Consider the following 21,318-nt stretch of genomic DNA (forward strand, 5'->3'; position numbering starts at 1 on the left):
CACAATACTTGTCACTTGGAAACACAGAGCAGAACCAAGGGCAAATATATCCTACTAACAATAACAGATGTTCCTGTAAAAGTACACACATTACAGTGCAGTGTAACCCAGTGTACAAACTACATACATCTGATAAAGCTTGTTTGGTGAACGAACAAGGACCAAGTACCTGACTAATAACCAACTACAACACCATTAGATATACACAGAGTATATCTGAAAGCTGAGAAGAGCCACAGATTACATTGTGCTATAATTGCTTTACCTGGTTACTGACCAGCTTTACGCTGTTACCCTCAGCTGAAGCAATACACAGAATAATAATCACACAGAATAATAATCACACAGACAATGATGGAGTCTAGGAGAAAACGGGTTTAATTTATGAGGGGAAAAAAAACATATAATTCGATTTTTTACTCCTTGTAGACTTTTTATATAAAATATACACATTCACACAGTGCCTGGGAAGAGCAAGAGTTGAAAGTTAGTTCTGCAGGGGACTACCAGGCTGGAGAACGGGGATCTGCAGCTTCGCTGATCTACGACGTAAGGTGTTTGTTATCTGTTTCTGGCTGTGTAAGGGTTAACACTCCACTCAAGATCTCACAGTCTTGTTTCTCACAAGTGTTAGTGTCCATCTCCCCCAAGAGAAGGGGGGAGTGCTGGGGGATGGCTTCATGCTCCCTCCTGGTTCTGTTCTCCGTCCTCACGTCTCTTCCATATCTGTAGGTGATAACATAGTAATCATTAGAGTGACGCAGCAGTGTGTCTCCTGTACCAGTCTAATTGCTTTGCTCCCCCTAAAAGGACAGGCAGAGACACAGCAATCCTGGCAGCAAGAAGTACGGTAGCAGTAACAGCAGACACCCAGCCAGGACATATTCTCTTATATACAATAACAAAACAAACTTTATTTGTTTTCTTTTGTGAAAGAATACAATGGGCCAGACAAAATAAATGTCTTGAGATTCTGTGTTCTCAGATGTTACAATAGAAGGGGCAATGTTACATTAAAGTCACCACTTCCCAGCTAAGCACACTTGTTCTTTACGGCCAGCACCTCGAATCACAAGAACACACTGTGTATATTCATGCGTATGTTCTGTTACATAAGAGGCAAAATTCCTAGACTGCTCCTCTCAGACACAAGTACACATCTACCCCTCCGCATACCTCACTCAGCAGGTTGAAGTATTGATTCCTTCTGTCCCCATTCCATACACATTACACACACACACAGTAACCTCTCCACCTATAAAGGATCTGAAGTGCTCAGCATACATAGATAAGTGTCTCCACAACACTGCACCTTATAACTTACCTGAATATAGGCTTCCGATAGAGTGATCATCTGGGGCAGGATGTCGGTTACTTGCAAGTCTTGCATTTCATACCATTTCCCGGTGCCCTGAACACAGACAGACAGACATTGTAGAATGTGGATGAGGAGGTTTCAGATCACACAAATCTCCTGTTATTACAAGCAGCATAATTATAGAGGATGGGATTATTTATTCCTAGCCAGTCTCAATGTAAATGGTATTAGCCGTACATCCCTAGAGACTCCTATTTGTAATACAACATTAACTCCTCCTGTCCACATCTCCAATCAGGGGGTGTTTCGGTCCATGGCCCTGTCATCTATTATAATTAATAGGACCCAACCCCAGTATCCTCCATGGTTTGATGAGATTTTCTCCACCCTAAAAAACTTCTACATGCAGGCGTGTCTAAAGCCAAGGAGTCAATGGCAGCAACATATACAGCTTTGACACTTTGTTATTCAATATCCTGAGAGCTCTCAGGCCTAGCAAATGCAGCTAAAGTAGTCATTGAATCTTGACTAGCGGAGGAGAGAGGCCCTTCTATTTCTATTCGATATCGGCACATGGAAATGGTCATACTGTATCATTGCGTGTGTGGCGGCAGTCAGTGGGGTACTCACATGGTGCAGAACATGAATACGGTACGAGCCCTCATTGGGCTTCCCATCATGCACTATATTAGCAATAAGATCGTATGTTGTGCTCTTGTGCACAGCCTGGAACTCCTCTGCCAGATACTCGCGCAGATCCACATTCCTGAGGGGAGACGACAAGGATAGAAAAGAGGTAATGTAGCCAATGATATAAGCATATACCGCAGCAAGGATAGAAAAGAGGTAATGTAGCCAATGATATAAGCATATACCGCAGCAAGGATAGAAAAGAGGTAATGTAGCCAATGATATAAGCATATACCGCAGCAAGGAAAGGAATCCTAAACGTCCTTAAGACAAGCTTATTAAATTCCATATAAAAAGGCATCTATTCAGGTCTTTAGAAGTGATTCATTTCATGCTTCTAGCAACTTGAATTAGCCCAGCCCGTGTTAAGGGGCATGAAAATAACTTGGAGGGTACAGACTGTTGCACTTTTGTATTGTGTTCTATAGTGAAGATGGGATTGTACTCACGTGATGGGGAAATTCACAATAGTCGGGTTTTTCTCCACAAAAAAGTTGTTCTTGGTGAAGCGCTTAATGCAGAATATCAGGTATGGCGGCAGCTTGGTCAGCTGGAAGCGCTTCAGAAAGTTTTCTTTGTAGGTCTTGTACTCCTGTAGATGGGGGCATTCCATAAACCAACATACACTTTATAACAAGTCACACCACTAGAGGGCGTAGGGTCGCTATGAGATGATCTTTACATCTATAACAGGTGTAGAATCATTCTAGTGTGCACTCCACATATTGTGATTAATTCTAAATCTGCCCTGTATATCCATTATCACACCACCACACACAAATAACACACAGAAGTGTCAGAGAAATATAGCTTCTCACATATGTATATATGAAATTTGTGTAATCACTAGACACATTTATCGTGCATTAAACATACTGATATGCCACCTAGTGGCTGAAATGCAAAATAATAAGTCTAAAAACAACATGACTGAAAAATGGATTTGGGTGCAGTAAAATGGAGACTGTTTTAAAGTGCTCCTGTCACCCACACAACATGGATGGTTCTTCTATGTCACTTTGTCCGCAGTTAGGTCACGGATTCCTACGGACTGGACAGGCTCCATTATTAGGAGTCTCGGGTCAAGTTCATAAAATTACCGCAGCAAAGCAGACACCTGGGTACGTGTGTTAAGACTACAGAAAGCAGCTCAGGCAAAACAATCACTACAGTTTTAATGGTAAAAACACAGGAAATACGGGGGGAGAATAAGGGCAGGTTCCGTTTGGGACAGCTGTCTTGCATCAGGTTTACTAGGATACGTCCATTTCACAAAAACGTGTATAAATTATAAACAAACTGAAAAAGTAGCCTAAGAAAATGTAGAAGAGAAACACAGTATAAAAGCAGGCGATCCGCCAGCATTTATATAAAGGTCCCTGGATCCATATAACAAATACACTGTACTGCAGCCCATCACCCTGTACCTTCTCCGTGATGCCATTGAACTTGGCGAGGATACTGAAGAGCGGCACTTGTGGGATGATCAGCTGCTCCTTCTCGTCCTTATAGAGGGGGGCAGTGGGGAGGTCCAGGGTCAGGTACATGAAGGGAGACTCCAGGATCTTCTCCTGGTACTCTTCATTGTGCAGCAGCTGCTCCTTCTCCTCTGACGGCTGGAGACAGAACACAAGAGAGTTCACATAACCGGACAAGAGACAAGTATCCAGGCCCTGAGCCATCATCTCCTCTAGGAAACTGTAGTTAGTCGCTTCTGTTGTATAAATGGACATAGGTGACAGAGGGAATGGAGGTCCTGTTGCCAACATGCAGGTATGCCACCCTATATGTACACGGACTACATGATATACACAAGTACAGTGCGTCCTGCTGGTGTGGACTGCCTATGGTTATATGGACTACATGATGTACACAAGCACAATGTGCTCTGCTGGTGTGGACTGCCTATGGTTATACGGACTACATGATGTACACAAGCACAGTGTGCTCTGCTGGTGTGGACTGCCTATGGTTATACGGACTACAGGATGTACACAAGCACAGTGTGCTCTGCTGGTGTGGACTGCCTATGGTTATACGGACTACAGGATGTACACAAGCACAATGTGCTCTGCTGGTGTGGACTGCCTATGGTTATACGGACTACAGGATGTACACAAGCACAATGTGCTCTGCTGGTGTGGACTGCCTATGGTTATACGGACTACAGGATGTACACAAGCACAGTGTACTCTGCTGGTGTGGACTGCCTATGGTTATACGGACTACACGGTGTACACAAGCACAATGTGCTCTGCTGGTGTGGACTGCCTATGGTTATACGGACTACAGGATGTACACAGGCACAATGTGCTCTGCTGGTGTGGACTGCCTATGGTTATACGGACTACAGGATGTACACAAGCACAATGTGTTCTGCTGGTGTGGACTGCCTATGGTTATACGGACTACAGGATGTACACAAGCACAGTGTGCTCTGCCTATGGTTATACGGACTACAGGATGTATACAAGCACAGTGTGCTCTGCTGGTGTGGACTGCCTATGGTTATACGGACTACAGGATGTACACAAGCACAGTGTACTCTGCTGGTGTGGACTGCCTATGGTTATACGGACTACAGGATGTACACAAAGCACAGTGTACTCTGCTGGTGTGGACTGCCTATGGTTATACGGACTACAGGATGTACACAAGCACAGTGTGCTCTGCTGGTGTGGACTGCCTATGGTTATACGGACTACAGGATGTACACAAGCACAGTGTGCTCTGCTGGTGTGGACTGCCTATGGTTATACGGACTACAGGATGTACACAAGCACAGTGTGCTCTGCCTATGGTTATACGGACTACAGGATGTACACAAGCACAGTGTACTCTGCTGGTGTGGACTGCCTATGGTTATACGGACTACAGGATGTACACAAAGCACAGTGTACTCTGCTGGTGTGGACTGCCTATGGTTATACGGACTACAGGATGTACACAAGCACAGTGTGCTCTGCCTATGGTTATACGGACTACAGGATGTATACAAGCACAGTGTGCTCTGCTGGTGTGGACTGCCTATGGTTATACGGACTACAGGATGTACACAAGCACAGTGTGCTCTGCCTATGGTTATACGGACTACAGGATGTATACAAGCACAGTGTGCTCTGCTGGTGTGGACTGCCTATGGTTATACGGACTACAGGATGTACACAAGCACAGTGTACTCTGCTGGTGTGGACTGCCTATGGTTATACGGACTACAGGATGTACACAAGCACAGTGTGCTCTGCCTATGGTTATACGGACTACAGGATGTATACAAGCACAGTGTGCTCTGCTGGTGTGGACTGCCTATGGTTATACGGACTACAGGATGTACACAAGCACAGTGTACTCTGCTGGTGTGGACTGCCTATGGTTATACGGACTACAGGATGTACACAAAGCACAGTGTACTCTGCTGGTGTGGACTGCCTATGGTTATACGGACTACAGGATGTACACAAGCACAGTGTGCTCTGCTGGTGTGGACTGCCTATGGTTATACGGACTACAGGATGTACACAAGCACAGTGTGCTCTGCTGGTGTGGACTGCCTATGGTTATACGGACTACAGGATGTACACAAGCACAGTGTGCTCTGCCTATGGTTATACGGACTACAGGATGTACACAAGCACAGTGTACTCTGCTGGTGTGGACTGCCTATGGTTATACGGACTACAGGATGTACACAAAGCACAGTGTACTCTGCTGGTGTGGACTGCCTATGGTTATACGGACTACAGGATGTACACAAGCACAGTGTACTCTGCTGGTGTGGACTGCCTATGGTTATACGGACTACAGGATGTACACAAGCACAGTGCGTCCTGCTGGTGTGGACTGCCAATGGTTATACGGACTACACAATGTACACAAGCACAGTGCGTCCTGCTGGTGTGGACTGCCAATGGTTATACGGACTACACGATGTACACAAGCACAGTGCGTCCTGCTGGTGTGGACTGCCAATGGTTATAACACACTGCTAGTTACATAAAGGAACGCATTACTGCCTGCCATTCATGTGACCAGCACACAGCACAATGGATGTGCAGAGGACACTGGCTGCCATGCTATGGAGGGACTAATATACTCTGAAGACAAAGGCTGGTATGTGAAGGCTCCAACACGCTGTGTGGAACGTGATACTGGTATACAATACCGGTCACTTCAGCTATAGCCCTTATTTTAAATAGCCACAACTACCAAATGATGTAGCCCTACATTATTTAGCAGGGTGTCCTCTGCACAACAAGTTGCTACCTGCTAACCTGGCTTTCAGAGAAATGTGTCCATACATTGATCTAACGTCATCGCTGTCTGCCTGAGACAAAAGGAATCTAAGCAACTCTACAAGAAAGTTTAATGTGTATCATCTGTGTAATGGTTTACTCCGTCCTAACACAACTGGTGCACGTTGTCCCAGAAACAGATACAAAGAACAAGCAGTGCATCTAATTAGTCTGGGTTTTGCTGTATTTCACAATCCAAGTTCAGTAAAATGTAAAACAAAGATGATGGATTTTTGTTAGAGGAATATCTCTTGTAACATCTACTTGTCAGTGTATATATGGAATTCATATGGGATGTGTGTAACCATCAGACTCCTCTTTTATATCCGAGATATCCTCATAAATCTTACCAAATCAGGATGAGGCAACTTCTTAGTAAAAATCCTCATTGATCCCTGGAATACATCAGTTACAATAGCTGAAAAAGAAGGAAGCATTGGATATAAGATACTATTCAATAAATCTATCCATACAATTAATGAGTGAGGGACATAGGAGCCCGTTTATTGTGGACAAACATCAAATGAAATCAATTCAAAACGACTTAATGATCCTACAAAAAAGAACACCATTTTACTCACAAAAAAAAAATTATTGTGATAGGAAGAAGTATCACAGTCTGGTTCTAAGTTAACAAGCAAGATAATCATACCACATCTTGCTGTCTGCTCGTAATAGGGCTATTTACAAATAGCAGACAGAGTGTGTGCGTGTCCTTGCACGTTTGCATCTTCTTTTGGTTAAACAAAGATTCATGTTTGATTGGATGGTCTGGTGCGCCCACTGCTCCACAATACCCTCTATCCACAGTAGGGCTGTTACTAACACTGCATTTAGGTGCAGAAAATACAATGAAGCAGCGCAACCAGTATCTTCTCACTTGTGCAAGTTACACAATGACGGCAAGCATCCGATTGGTTGACACGGTTTAGTGCACATTTTAGCCGCCTCATAACGCAAGCACTTGGCTTGTCAGCTAGATAATGTAGATGCACTCTATAGTGTGGGGGAGTCAGAACACAGGAGTATGACCAAGTGTGCACAGCAGGGACAGCTGTAAGTGACGCAGTGGTCCTGTTTATTTCAGCAGTCACAGTCACTGACTACTCTATGTAGAAAGATTTGCTCTTTGCTGTTAGTAAAACGGACGACACACTTTACAATGAGAGGAAGACACTTTTCATTTCTCCGAGAAACAAATTTCTATATTCAAAACCCCATGACCGGATCATGTAATTTACACTTTACAACTTTGCTTAAACCTCATGTATCAAACTCCCATTGTCCTACATATTGTGAGCACCGTGCTTACCTCGTTGTCTGTCTGTTAGTACCCAGTCTTCTTCTATTACTGTGTTTATTAGTAATCGTAAAGAGCTGCACAGTATGATCATGCTTTATAAACGTGAATAGTAATAATACTTAACCCTTATTATTGAAACTATAGGCCGGTAAACAAGATCATATGTGAGGAGCAAGTACACAACAATGACTGTTCATAGTCTACAAACACCCAATGAGACAAGAAGGCCAAGAATGACAAAAATAAAACCATTACACTATTACGATAGGATCTTACAGTGTGACGATACCCAACATATAAAACTGAACTCCATGTATACTGTGGACAACCCACATATCAGTGTTTAGATGTATGTAGCTACAATCTTCCACATTACATTTCTACGCTGCAGCCTGTTTTCTGCCACACTAAACGTAGATGAACATGTATTGCACAATAGAGTGTAGCTATTAAATAAAGATCCCAAAATGAACTCCTGCAGCCTCCCTCACTGTGTTCTGGATCTATACAGGTATCAGAATAGTACAACTTACTTTTCTTCTTTTTCTTGGTGCCCCCAAGAGCAGAGTTTAAAGCATTGAGGAACCAGGAGAGGAAGTCCACACCATCACCTGCACATGGTGACACATAAAAGATGTAATAAGAGGACACAGACCGACAAGAGGTCTCTATAAAAGATCAGTCACACTATTCAGGAGTAGCACAGGGAAGAAAAACAGTGTAACAGAACATGGCCATTAGGAAAACAGTGATTTAAAAAAAAAAAAAAAAAAGGGTTTTCAATGCTAGATCAATATATTCTACGTAGAAAGTCGAGCATCCAAGACGTTAGAAAATAATGGGCTCACTACAGAGCGCTAGCCTCACCCTGCTTAGTGATCTGGAAATTCTTCTTACTGCACAGGACCACAGCCTGCAGCATCTCGTGGGGGGAAACGTGGGCCTTGAAGTTTCTGGGGTTCCACAATTTTCGCATCAGCTCTCCAAATCTCTGCACCAACAAGAACATTATATCCCCTGGGGGGCGCTGAATAGTACGGTAGTTTTCTTCCTCCAAAAAGTAATTCCTGAGGGGTGGAACATTAGATAATGCCTGGAACAGAAATACATGTAGCAATCCGATTATTCAGATTATACACCGAGACACAGAATTCTGCACACAGCCCATTACGGCAAAATGGAGCGTCTGCCCGCTAAGGATGGAAGACATGGGCTCTTCATACAGATTCTACCACTTACCTGTAACACAGCATTGGCATAATCGTTCGCTTTGATGTTATTGAGCCCCACAATTCCTGGAAGGTAGGTGGTCCCATCATAGGCTCGGGAGAGCTTGGCCTGTTTGTCCAGATTACCGATTTGCGCTTGGGTGAATGTTGGCTTCAGTACATACTGAAAGAATGACATGTGTGAGAGTCGGTCCATGTAGCATTGGGAGTGTGACACAGGCAAATGCAGATTGAGTGAAACAAAGAAGTAAGCAGCCCAGACACAAACTACTGGAGACGTGCAAGATAGGCAGTCACAGACTACAAGAACTGCAGGGAATGTAATCTTCTGTGGTTACAATGGCTTCTTTAACATCTGAGCAACTACTTCTCCACAGTGATCACATGGTCAACATATAAAGACCATTTCTACTCAACCGAGTTCACATACCGTAATATCTTCCAATGATGAGTCTATGATCTTGTAATTATCGGGCAGGCAATAAAACCTTAGGGTGTGCAGATTTAGGAAAACATGGTGACTAAACTGAACACTGTGAATGTAGGCATGAGACTTCAACCCCCGACCTACAGGCAGTTAGGAGAGAAAAGATATTAAAAATAAATCAGATTGCTCTGTTCTCTCTCCAGAATGTAGATCTATAAACAATATTCCATTTCCGTCACTCACCCTGGAAGTATTTTCCACATACCAGACATGCATATACATTGATGTGGGACAGTGAAATGGAGCAGAGCTTCTCAAAGTCAAAATCCAGGACACTCCTGGAGAAACAAAGAGCCAGTGTTAAACAGCTGGAGCTAAACAGCCTGAATAGACATCTACGTCATCTTCACACTGACCTGTTGATGGTGTCCAAGTAGGGGCAGTGTCGGCTACGTCGGTCTTCAGCCTCATTACGCCAGTGCTTTGTCGACACTGAGAGAACGAAGATGGCAAGTTCATGCAATATAGGTAGTCACAAAGCAATATGACAACTCCTAACATTTGTTTATTTAAGCTACTCTACGCTAGCTATCCACAAATATAAACATGGGTTGGTTGCTGCTTGGAAATAATAGTATATTCAACAGTTATGATTCCATGGGCTCCTCACACGTGTTTTCAATCTACATGTCACATAGTAAAGAATGTTGGCAGTGTTCTCCCCAGCACCAATTTCCTGGGTGCTCCAACAGATTCCTATTACAATAGAGCAGTGGTCGGTCAGGGAACAGGGGTAAATTACCCCAAATGGGGTAAAAATGAAATTCCTGGGGGTAATGCTGCCGACTCACACGCTGTCAGTTGGATTGTAGACCCCTTTAAATGTGGAATTGCTGTTGTACCAGAAGAGCATCAAGGGTTGGCAGAGGCACTTCTTGAGCTTCGATGCAATACTGATTCACGTATTGCATTTGAAAACAAAGCATATCGGTCATATTTTTGGATGTCAAAAGCTGCAAAGGCATTTAAAATTGCACATGAGGAGGCAGTCAAAAAGTTGCTGCCTTTTGCAACAACCTACCTTTGCAAACAAGGATTTTCCACTCGAACATAAAAACAAAGCAGAGAAATTGATTGGACGCTGAAGACTGTATGCAAATTGCTCTGACATCAAAATGCTCCAATATTGATGCTCTCGTATCAAAAATGAAGTAACATTTCTCCAAAACCTGAAGTTTTGAAGTTTTCAAAGACATTTTGAATAGATTCAATAAAGTTTTGAATTTCAAATCCAATAATTAATAATATGATTTCCTTCCTTTCAAATCAAGGGGGTAACATCGACTTATCTAAATATATTTAGGGGTAAAAGGTAAAAAAAAACTTCCCTGACCTCTGCAATAGAGTAAACCATTGTTTTTCCTAGTATAAGAGGCACTGGAGAGCCACTGGCTACACCTGCTCTACATAATAAAATGCAGTAACCTCCCTTATAACAATGTGTGTCAAGTCATACCCTGATATCATCTGTGAACATGGTAACGGTAAAGTGCAATAACTGATTAAAGTGCAGACAGGTGGCAGCGTGCACTGTGCAACCTGGATTCACACAGTACACAGCATGAAACTACTGGGCTCTTTTATTAGGCAAAATATGTGCCTGGCGAGGAGGTAACAACATGTAAATAGAATCTAACCATGCTGCCCCATGTATATAACTATAACGTGACTAGTAATTACAGCCACGCAGTGGAGATATAACACCCGGTATAACGACTCTCACCATCCTCGTCATCCAGTGTATCCTCGGACTCCCGTTTCAGCCTCTTCTCCGCGCTCATCCTGCTTCCAACACCGGGTCTGCGTACCGAACCTCTCAGCCGCTGCGGCCCCACCTCCCTCATACAACAGCCCCTGATTGGGCGATATACTCCGAGAACGAGGCTTGATGCGCAGGAGTATGTTGGATTCTTATTGGTTGTCCGCACTCATGCCTAGTGCACAAGTGACCAATGGCTACAGCAATAGCCGAGTCATGTGACGTCTTCCCTGAGAGGCGGGGTTTGGAGATGTGGGCTGGGAGACGCCGGGGAGGAGGTCTGGGGCATGGAGGAGGAAACCGAGCGGCGGGCAAGAGCCGGGCCTGGCGGGCGGCTGGACATGAGCCACGGATTTGTTCACCATATCCGCCGGAACCAGAGAGCGCGGTGGGGCAGCTGGGGTGTGGATGTGTGGTAGGGGCAGCTGGGCAGGCAGTGGATGTGGGTGGTCCCCCACTGATCCCCCGGGCTCTGGTGCAGAGTACATGTATGATCTACTAGGCAGAGGCTGCATGCTAGTTAGTGGTGACCATAGGCTGCAGACACATGTATGTATGTACATGTTATCTCCTCGCCAGGCACATATTTTAACTAATAATAGAGCCAGCAGTGCCATGCTGTGTACTGTGTGAATCCAGGTTGCACAGTGCACGCTGCCATCTGTCTGCACTTTAATCACTTATTACCCTGCAGTGACCGTTACCATGTGCACAGATAATATCAGGGTATGGCTTGACACACATTGTTATAAGGGAGGTTACTGCATTTTATTATGTAGAGCAGGTGTAGCCAGTGGCTCTCCAGTTGAGGAACTACATATACCAACATAAATCCACAATGTCTGCTGCATTCAGATAGGATCCAATTCTCGTTCCTCACTGTTGGATTGAAAAAAGGATGGTTTGTCCCATCAGTGGTAGTGACACTTCATGACACCATAAGCAACTCTATGTCACCGTATCTGCTTATTTTCAAGTGACTTTTCCGACTTTCTACTAAGTATAATAACTAACTAGACCAGCGTTCATTAATTGGCATTAAGAGAGCTGCTACTCTTTTTATTATTATTAATGCTTATTGTTATATTGCCACCATATTATGCAGGACTTGCCAATAAATAGTCATTCACAATAGTACATGTCCTGATGGATTTTGAAGTCTAATTTCCCTACCACACACACTAGGGTTCAGTCTATCATGAGCCAGTTAATCTATTAGTTTTTTTTGGACTGGGAGGAAACCAGAGCCCCTAAAATAAACCCACACAAACGCTAGGGAGAATATGCAAACTCCACACAGATAGGGCCCTGGTAGCTTTCTTTTTTTTTTTTCTTTTTTTTAGCATTATATAGCAACTATCCTATTATGCTGTCCTGTACAAAGAATATGTAATTGTTCTCATCAGCCCCTGCCCTCAGCGGAGCTCGCAGTCTAATTCCCTATCACACATTCTGGGGTCTATTTTGTTACAAGACAATTAATCTACCAGTATGTTTTTGAACTGTGGAAGTGAAACCAAACAGACACGTGGAGAACATATAAACTCCACACAGGTAGGGCATTGGGTTGGAATCAAATCCAAGGACCCAGTGCCTGCGAGTCTGCAATGCTAACCACTGTGCCACTTACTATGGGCATTATAGTTGGTTGTAACCTACAAGAGTATCCTGCTCCCCGCAGCTTAGTGTTTTGTGCCTGTGCGCTATTGATCACAGTGGAATTGTCTCTAAATGGTCAAAAAATAACATGGCTTCCTCTGGCACATTATTGTTGCCAAGCAGTGTATTAGACCTATATTAAAATTGCTTACTTTAGCCCAAGTATATGCTATTATGAAAATAAGTAGGGGTAATCTGGAGAATATATTACTTTGAGGCAATCTGCCACGTTGGCAAGTGTTTTTCATAGTTTTCAATTGTCACTAGATTTTTAGAGACTGAGAAAGCTGCACATGTTTTCATAGGATTGCACCTAAAACACACTTTAATATTTTTTTTTATTTTTCTAGAGATGATTATGATAAGGAAGTAAAACAGGCCAAAGAGAAGCAAAGGAAAAGGTTCACTCCAGGACCCTCGCGACCCAAGAAACCAGACCTGCAGGTTTACCACCCCCGTCAGAGAGGTGAGATGATGGTAACCATAAGTGTGCACAACGTTATACAGGGACCCTTCTGTAATGAGAACAGGGCTTCACAAAACATTGGCGCTAAAGGTTAACTCCACATTTACTGGAATATATAATTCTGATGTTTGATCCTAGGGATCATATTTGCTATTTAAATGCCCCACCAGGTCCCTGTTTTGTTTTCAACATACACTGTGTATTATGCCGCATCTAACCGCTAGTTGCATCTCTTCGTTTACACTGAATCCATTTTAAATGAAAGCTGTTTGTGGTAGACCTTGGAAATACTGTGATTTAGGCAACTATGCAGTGTTCCTGTCATTTTTAAAATGGTGCACTGTACACAATGGGGAGCATCTAGCTCTTTTGCATTAGACTTAAGGGTATATTTACTAAACTGCGGGTTTGAAAAAGTGGAGATGTTGCCTATAGCAGCCAATCAGATTCTAGCTGTCATTTTGTAGAATGCACTAAATAAATGATGACTAGAATCTGATTGGTTGCTATAGGCAACATCTGCACTTTTTCAAACCCGCAGTTTAGTAACTATACTCATTAGACTTTGCATTAGTATATTGCATTATACATTTTGCATTAGAGTGTATCATTATATCAAAATAATTAAGGAAGAAAGTGCAGGGTATCTGTATTCAAATGTATAATTTACTAATTAGTGTATGAGGAGGGGGCAGCTTAATGAAAAATAATGCTAGCCCCCCACCCTTCTGTATCCCACAACTTTTGGCACTTCCTCCGTGTGGTGAATTTGTCATGGCTGATAGTCACTGTGGTTACAGTCCATGGAGTAAATGTATTAAGTAGCGGATTCTGCAAGTTGCCAATATTCGGCGACATTGCAGAGGAAAATTAAAACTGCAATCAAGGCACGTTTTGCTTTGAAAGCGATTACCGTTTTAAATTTCCTCTGCAAAGTCGCCGAATATTGGCAACTTGCAGAATCCGCTACTTAATACATTTACCCCCAGGTGTGCGTGCAGAGTAACTTGACAGAAAGCAGAGAATGCACTCACTGTATATGTCAGCATTCTATTTCCAGCTGCTGAAGCATTCTGGAACTGCAGTGAGTAGAATGCTGGGACGTGCAGTTGGTGAGTTTGATTTCTGTCTTTACTCTGTAGGTACGTCTCCACTGTAATCAGTCATGATGGACTCAACGCGACGAACAGGATGCTGTGAGGTACAGGAGTATAAGAGGTAGGACATTTTTATTTTCCTGATTCCTACACACTGAACAGTGAATTACACTTTTTGCTGGAGATGGTCTTTAGTGAAAATGACCAACTATGGAGCTATGCACTTCAGTCACAGAATCCACAGCACTGTACAACAAAATACAAACAAAACCATATACAAATAAGTAAAGAGCAAGAGACTCAATACTCAGAATAAAATCAATATAAGAAGTGACAATTGAGAAAGTAACTACACTAGAAGACACAACTAGTACAGAGGAAATCTTACAAAGAGGATGAGGGTAGAGCGGCCAAGCTAGTGAGAGCCAACATTCAACAGGGGCAGGGAAGTAAATGAAGATGATGGGGGTGAGGGAAGAGAGTTGAAACAGTGGATGGAGCAAGAAGAGGGCAGATTCTAGGATAGTAAATGGAGGCAATAGGGGAGGGGGGAAAGGAGTGGAGCGTGACAATAGAATTGTCTTAGGATGGGGTGGAGTAGGCAAATATGAAGAGGTGAGTTTTGAGGGACGGTTGGGGGTAAGGCGAGGCAGGAAGTTCCAATGAAAGGCAGCAGCGTCGGTGAATCTCGTTAAACCTAGATAATAAACATTAATTTATCCTACCTCAGCGGTCATACTCTGAATATATACTACCCAGAGCTGCATTTTGTTGCCTCCTTGCAAAAATCCATCACTAGACTGCTCGCCTGAATACTGTAACCTTATACTTTACTTTACTCTCCTCTTTCCAATCTTCAAAGTAGTCAAAAAGTTGCCAGAAGAATAACATATGAATCTCTTGTTCTTTGTATGCCACCTTGTATTCACTTTGTCTGCTGGCAGCTAATTGTTTTTTATGAATAAAATCCAATTTTTCCTGTTCTTCAAAGCCATCCCCTCTGGCACCCTATTGCATTGTTGGCTCAACTTCTCCTTTCTGAAGCCGATCTGCTCTCGATAAACCTTACCCATACTGGTGAATCAGGACTACAATACTTTCTCTGCCAGACATCCGGATGCTCAAATTGCCTGTTAGGGATCCAACCTATTTCCTCCGGTCCCTATATCCCTGCTTCTCAAGTGCTACATAAACAAAGGAATGTGAGCTATTAGTTCAGTGTATGCATTATCCCTGATAACTATGTAATGAAATATACAAGTCAAAAACTAAGATAGTTTAGATTTCTTAAAACATAACTAGCTAGGAAAGTGGAACAGGTGGGGGGAGGCGAGCCCTCAGGGTGTTGCACAGGGAAGGCTGATTTCTCATACTAAAATAAACCAATTTTAAGTTATTGTTTTGTGTTGGCCAGGTGCCTGTTAGCTACCCTGGCAGTCATCATTTCTAATCCTCCTAGGATCAGTGTATACCATTCATCCCTCTAATAGAGAGTGGTAATTGGGGGATTCTTTGAGATCTAACCACCTATACCAAGTTTCTGTAAAGTCTGAGTAAACCAGACATGGTGATGTTGTCCATGGCTATATTAAAATCTATTTTGCACACTCACTCATTCAGGGTAGGGGTTAGAGGGGTCATCCAATGTACTGGGATTACTGCGTTGACGGCATTTTTTAAATGTCTTAGAATCAATATTTTTATTTCGAGAAATTTACATAATCGAGAGTTTAAGTAATTAGAAGCCTGTTTCATGTGGTCCCGGGACACCAACATGTTTGCAGCAAGCTCCTTCACTTTAAGCCAGTATGATGATATTCCTGAACAATTCCACCAAATGTGGGTTTCAACTCCTGAACCACATCTCCAGCAGAAACCCGAGACACCTGGATGTATTTTAGACATTTGGGAAGGGCACCTAGAGAGGACCTTGAACGGAGTTTCCCAAACAGATAAGTTAAAGGAACTCACCTGGATAAATTGGAAGATCTTGAGTTAAACCTGGGCAGTGTCTGACTTGTTCAAATCTCCGATCCCATAATTTAGCATAGCCACAGAGAGCGTTAAAAAGGTTTTCAATTAGCATTTTATAAATAACTGTGTTTAGGATCTTGGGGAGCACAACAAAGGTTGTCACAAGTAGTCAGGGCCCCTTTTCACTGGAAAGAGTATTTTCTCTTTAAAAGGAAATGTCTAGCCTGCAAGTGTACCCATAACTCAGCTGAAGAAGGTTTCCTTCATCTTTCAGAGTAGTGATGCACATATTGTCACATCTCCAAAAGCTGAGTGGTCCTCATCATCCTCAGTCAGACCAGCTTTCATATGCTCCAGGGTGCAATCCCTGTTCAAAGTCTGGGTTTTGTGATAGTGGGGTTAGAGGGGACATAGATGATGAGACATTTGTTTTCCTGCACTGAGCCCAGCCATGGAGTGTAGGACCAGTAATGGATGTGTTATGTGTTGCAGTTTACTAGCCATGGGAGGAATTCCCTCTGGTATCTTCTCTCTTGACCCTTTATTGTCACCCATTGCTTGAAATTAGATACGAGTGTCCATTCTAGTACTTTAGTAAGCATTAATGCCTGATGGTATTTGGAGACTTCCCTGAGATCACCTCCTGTGGAGAATATCTTGTGAGATCCAAGACAAAACCCCATATCAGCGATTACAGACCAGCAAAGTATCTAGGTGACATACTGACAGTGAGTGTCTGGAGGAGATACAAGACTATTGATGGCATTTATTCTCCCTAATCAGGAGAAGCCACGGAAACACCACAACATATATATTTTTACAATTGAAACAATAGTTGTTCACATCTGTTCTGTAATATGACCACTAATTTCCTAATATCAGTATAAAGAATCTGCTCTACCTGCAGCTCTCAAATATTTACATGAAATCTTAAAGGCACTGTAATCTCAAAATGATTTGTGCAATTGTGCCTACCACAGGCAATGTATATGCTGTAATCCTATGTTCTATCCAGGCTATGGGCAAACAGTAGGTTGTGTTTACTGCTTCTGTCCTATTTCTGGTCCTACCAGACCTGATGACACTCTGCAGAAATCGTACTTGATTCTAATGATGTCAAACACATCCACTGCTACTGGTGCATGAACCTTGAGCTATTGTATGGAGAGGATTATCACACCTCAGTAAGATCAAACTGTGAGAAAATAAGGTGATTATGGGGATGCGTAGAATGATTAGATTTAAATAAAAAGTACAAGAAAATATTTTAAGGAACATTTTTATCTAGATTGAAATGTGGACCCTGTACCATAAGAGACTGAATATACATCTCTCTTTTGACTGAGAGTAATGGACTAACTTGCTGTAGCTTCAGGGTTCTCTAACCCCTTTATAGTTCAGGATGGGTGTCAAATGTTCTATGTGAATGATCAGTTATTATCCCAAATGGGAAAGCTTTTATACCATATTATGCTTTGTGTTATATAGCACGTATCAATGCTGAAGTGAATCCTCCGTCTCTCCTCAGAAAGAGTCCACGGTAATGCAGATCTGGTGGATGATGGTCTGAGCGACAGTGATTCCAGCACAGACCCGGAGCAGATTGGAAATCAGCTATTTTGCCTGGAGTTTGAGGCAGACGGAGGGGAAATCACGTCTATTATTGTGTACGAGGTGAGTTCTATTGCGCGCAGGTTCAAGAGGCGACAATTGCTTTAGATTTCTGATGAAATGACTGTATGAAGGTTATTCACCACTAGCTGTACAATATTTGTGAGCCTTAGTTAATCAGGAAGCCAAGACCATTCCATTGATGTGTATATTTGGCTGTCCTTATCTATATTGTTAAATGGACTATCCCCACTTGAAGAATCCCAACTAGTTAGTCCCACCATTGGCCATGGTTCAGCCATTTTGTTAACGTAGAAAGGGATTGCATAAGTCCCATTATATCAGCAGCGATCATCACCGCAATATGTTAACCATGCGCTGGATCAGTACAGATAATGGTGATCTCGGCTAAGGGCTGCATGTAAGAGCTGTGATCAGAAATGAACTACCCCTTTATGTTTAAGGATAAGAATCTATAGGGAAACAATGTAATACACCTTTTTTGTCCTTTAACTGTTCATGTAGGATGATGATGCTGAGCAAGTTGCAACAAAAATCTCAACTCAGAACCAGCTGGAAGCCAGGATGAAGGAAGCCCTGAAAAGACGTATCCAGGAGGAAATCACCAAGAGAAGGGTGCGCCACTGAATTCTTTCCCCTTAAGACAGTGCAAATGATCTACAGCTTCTGTCCTTGTCATACAGTGCTGGACATTGTCTTGTTCTAGATTGTGAATGGTTGAGACTGAAGGGAATACAGGATCTACTGTGGACTAATGCATGGAGAACCTTATTAACACCATAGTTTTGTACAGCTCAAGGAGGCTGCAGACTCCCCAGCACTGACGAGCACCATCATATTCTCCTGTATTATCTGCTATGGTGAAACAGGAAAATAAGGGATTCTGTGCCTTACGTACTACCTAGGACCCTGGCATGTATTTAATTTGCAGTGACTGTTTCATTTTTCTTTATTATAAGTATTTATTGTTCTGCTGACAGTATTGTGTATCATAAACCCGAAATACCTAACATGCGCTGAGAGTTTTCATACTATGCAGAGAAGGATAATTGTTGTTACAGAGGAAGGCTTATGTAGGCCTGATGGCAAATTTATTTCCACATCAACTGAAATGCTACAGGTTCCCAAAAGTGTTTGCTTATTAAGTCAAAGCTCCATATAAGCTATAAAAATATACAGTCATGGCCAAAGGTTTTGAGAATGACACAAATATTGGTTTTCACAAAGTCTGCTGCCTCAGTGTTGTTAGACCTGTTTGTCAGATGTTGCTATGGTATACTGAAGTAAAATGACAAGCATTTCAGAAGTGTCAAAGGCTTTTATTGATAATTACATTCATTTTATGCAAAGAATCAATATTTGCAGTGTTGACCCTTCTTTTTGAAGAACTCTGCAATTCACCCTGGCATGCTGTCAGTCAACTTCTGGGCCACATGCTGACTGATAGCCGCCCATTCTTGCCTAATCAATGCTTGGAGTTTGTCAGAATTTGTGGGTCATTGTTTGTCCACCCGGCTCTTGAGGATTGACCGCAAGTTCTCAATGGGATTAAGGTCTAGGGAGTTTCCTGGCCATGGACTCAAAATTTAGATGTTTTGATCCCTGAGCCACTTAGTTATCACTTTTGCCTTATGGCAAGGTTCTCCATCATGCTGGAAAAGGCATTGTTCATCACCAAACTGTTCTTGGACGGTTGGGAGGATGTCTTGGTACCATTCTTTATTCATGATTGTGTTCTTAAGCAAAATTGTGAGTGAGCCCACTCCCTTGGCTGAGAAGCAACCCCACACATGTATGGTCGCAGGATGCTTTACTGCGGCATGACACAGAACTGATGGTAGCGCTCACCTTTCCTTCTCTGGACAGGCCCAAACAATTTGAAAGAGGATTCATCAGAGAAAATGATTTTACCCCCAGTCCTCAGCAGTTCAATCCCTGTACTTTTTGCAGAATATCAGTCTGTCCCGGATGTTTTTCCTGGAGAGAAGTGGCTTCTTTGCTGGCCTTCTTGACACCAGGTCATCCTCCAAAAGTCTTCGCCTCACTGTGCGTGCAGATGCATTCACACCTACCTGCTGCCATTCCTGAGCAAGCTCTGCACTGGTAGTGCCCCAATCACGCAGCTGAATCAACTGTAGGAGACGGTCCTGCCGCTTACTGAACGTTCTTGGACGTACTGAAGCCGCCTTCACAACTATTGAACCTTTCTCCTTGATGATCCGACAAATGGTTGATTTAGGCGAAATCTTACTAGCAGCAATATCCTTACCTGTGAAGCCCTTTTTGTGCAAAGCAATGACTGCATGTGTTTCCTTGCAGCTAACCATGGTTAACAGAGGAAGAACAATGATTTCAAGCACCACCCTCCTTTTTAAAGCTTCCAGTCCGTTGTTCTAACTCAATCAGCATGACAGAGTGATCTCCAGCCTTGTCCTCGTCTCTACTCTCGCCTGTGTTAACGAGAGAATCACTGATCTGATGTCAGCTGGTCCTTTTGTGGCAGGGCTGAAATGCAGTGGAAATGTTGTTTTGGGGATAAAGTTCATTGTCATGGAAAAAAGGGACTTTGAATTTAATTGCAATGCATCTGATCACTCCATGACATTCTGGAGTATATGCAAATTGCCATCATAAAAACTGAGGCAGCAGACTGAAAAATAATATTTGTGTAGTTTTTAAAACATTTGGCCATGACTGTAGTCTAAAGCAGACCTGGCCAATCTGTGGCTCTCCAGGTGTTGTGTAACTACAAGCCCCAGCATGCTTTGCTGATAAATAGCCAGTCGATAGCGGACAGGGAATGCTGGGACCTAGAATTTCACAACACCTGAAGACCCACAGGTTGGCCAGGCTCGCTCTAAAGTGAAAACATGCTTAATCAGAATCTTTGCTCATTTCATAGTGCTTACAATACATAATAAAATCAACACCCTTTTTAAAATGGTCTTTTTTCAAGTATGATTACAGGGCACAGGTTTATTTAAGATATCAGTGTATACTGTAGGTAGAGCATCAGATATCCCAGTATATGTAGCGTTAGACTATTTTTATTGTATATAAATATATATTCAACAAGCACATACCAAGTTCAAAGTAACACTTACCAGAGTGCAGCTGTTTCACAGATTACCTGTGACTATATAGACTTTTCCTACAAGGCCATTTGGGCTGTAGACTGTCATCCAATGAAAGTGAAGTTTTATTCACCCAATCGCCAGGTGTCCTGTGATATGTACAAGTGCCCTGTAATCAGACTTGTGAATGCTGTGTTTTATTTTGTTTTTAAGGTGTCATTTTCCTTATTTATTTCACTAGTATTTCATAACTGAACTCTTATCAGTGTTTTAGATAAAGTTATAATAACTTGCTATGTGCCAGTATTACAGCGCTATACAAACAGAATGCGTTAAAA

The 21,318-nt window shown here is 42.6% G+C and overlaps 2 protein-coding genes across 2 annotated transcripts in view; one reads left to right on the forward strand and one right to left on the reverse strand.

Moving 5' to 3' along the window:
• Window positions 1-357: 357 nt before the first annotated feature.
• Window positions 358-11,184, reverse strand: USP39 (ubiquitin specific peptidase 39). The gene is made up of 13 exons (XM_075207298.1): window positions 11,043-11,184; window positions 9,676-9,751; window positions 9,503-9,597; window positions 9,263-9,399; window positions 8,843-8,995; window positions 8,471-8,696; window positions 8,137-8,214; window positions 6,651-6,718; window positions 3,436-3,624; window positions 2,458-2,600; window positions 1,949-2,084; window positions 1,325-1,411; window positions 358-726 (listed from the first exon to the last, which is right to left on the reverse strand). The coding sequence occupies exons 1-13, from the start codon at window positions 11,161-11,163 to the stop codon at window positions 679-681; spliced, it is 1,557 nt and encodes a 518-aa protein (XP_075063399.1). The 5' UTR covers window positions 11,164-11,184; the 3' UTR covers window positions 358-678.
• A 142-nt stretch (window positions 11,185-11,326) lies between these two features.
• The window catches only part of C4H2orf68 (chromosome 4 C2orf68 homolog), a 10,152-nt gene continuing 160 nt past the window's right edge, over window positions 11,327-21,318 (forward strand). Inside the window, exons 1-4 of the mRNA XM_075207299.1 lie at window positions 11,327-11,466; window positions 13,088-13,203; window positions 17,803-17,948; window positions 18,411-21,318. The exon at window positions 18,411-21,318 is cut by the window's right edge and continues 160 nt beyond it. Coding sequence (XP_075063400.1) covers window positions 11,366-11,466; window positions 13,088-13,203; window positions 17,803-17,948; window positions 18,411-18,533 — 486 coding nt within the window. The 5' untranslated portion in view covers window positions 11,327-11,365 and the 3' untranslated portion in view covers window positions 18,534-21,318. The remainder of the gene's footprint in view (window positions 11,467-13,087; window positions 13,204-17,802; window positions 17,949-18,410) is intronic.

The sequence above is a fragment of the Mixophyes fleayi genome, chromosome 4 (genome assembly GCF_038048845.1).
Source record: "Mixophyes fleayi isolate aMixFle1 chromosome 4, aMixFle1.hap1, whole genome shotgun sequence".
Lineage (NCBI taxonomy): Eukaryota > Metazoa > Chordata > Amphibia > Anura > Limnodynastidae > Mixophyes > Mixophyes fleayi.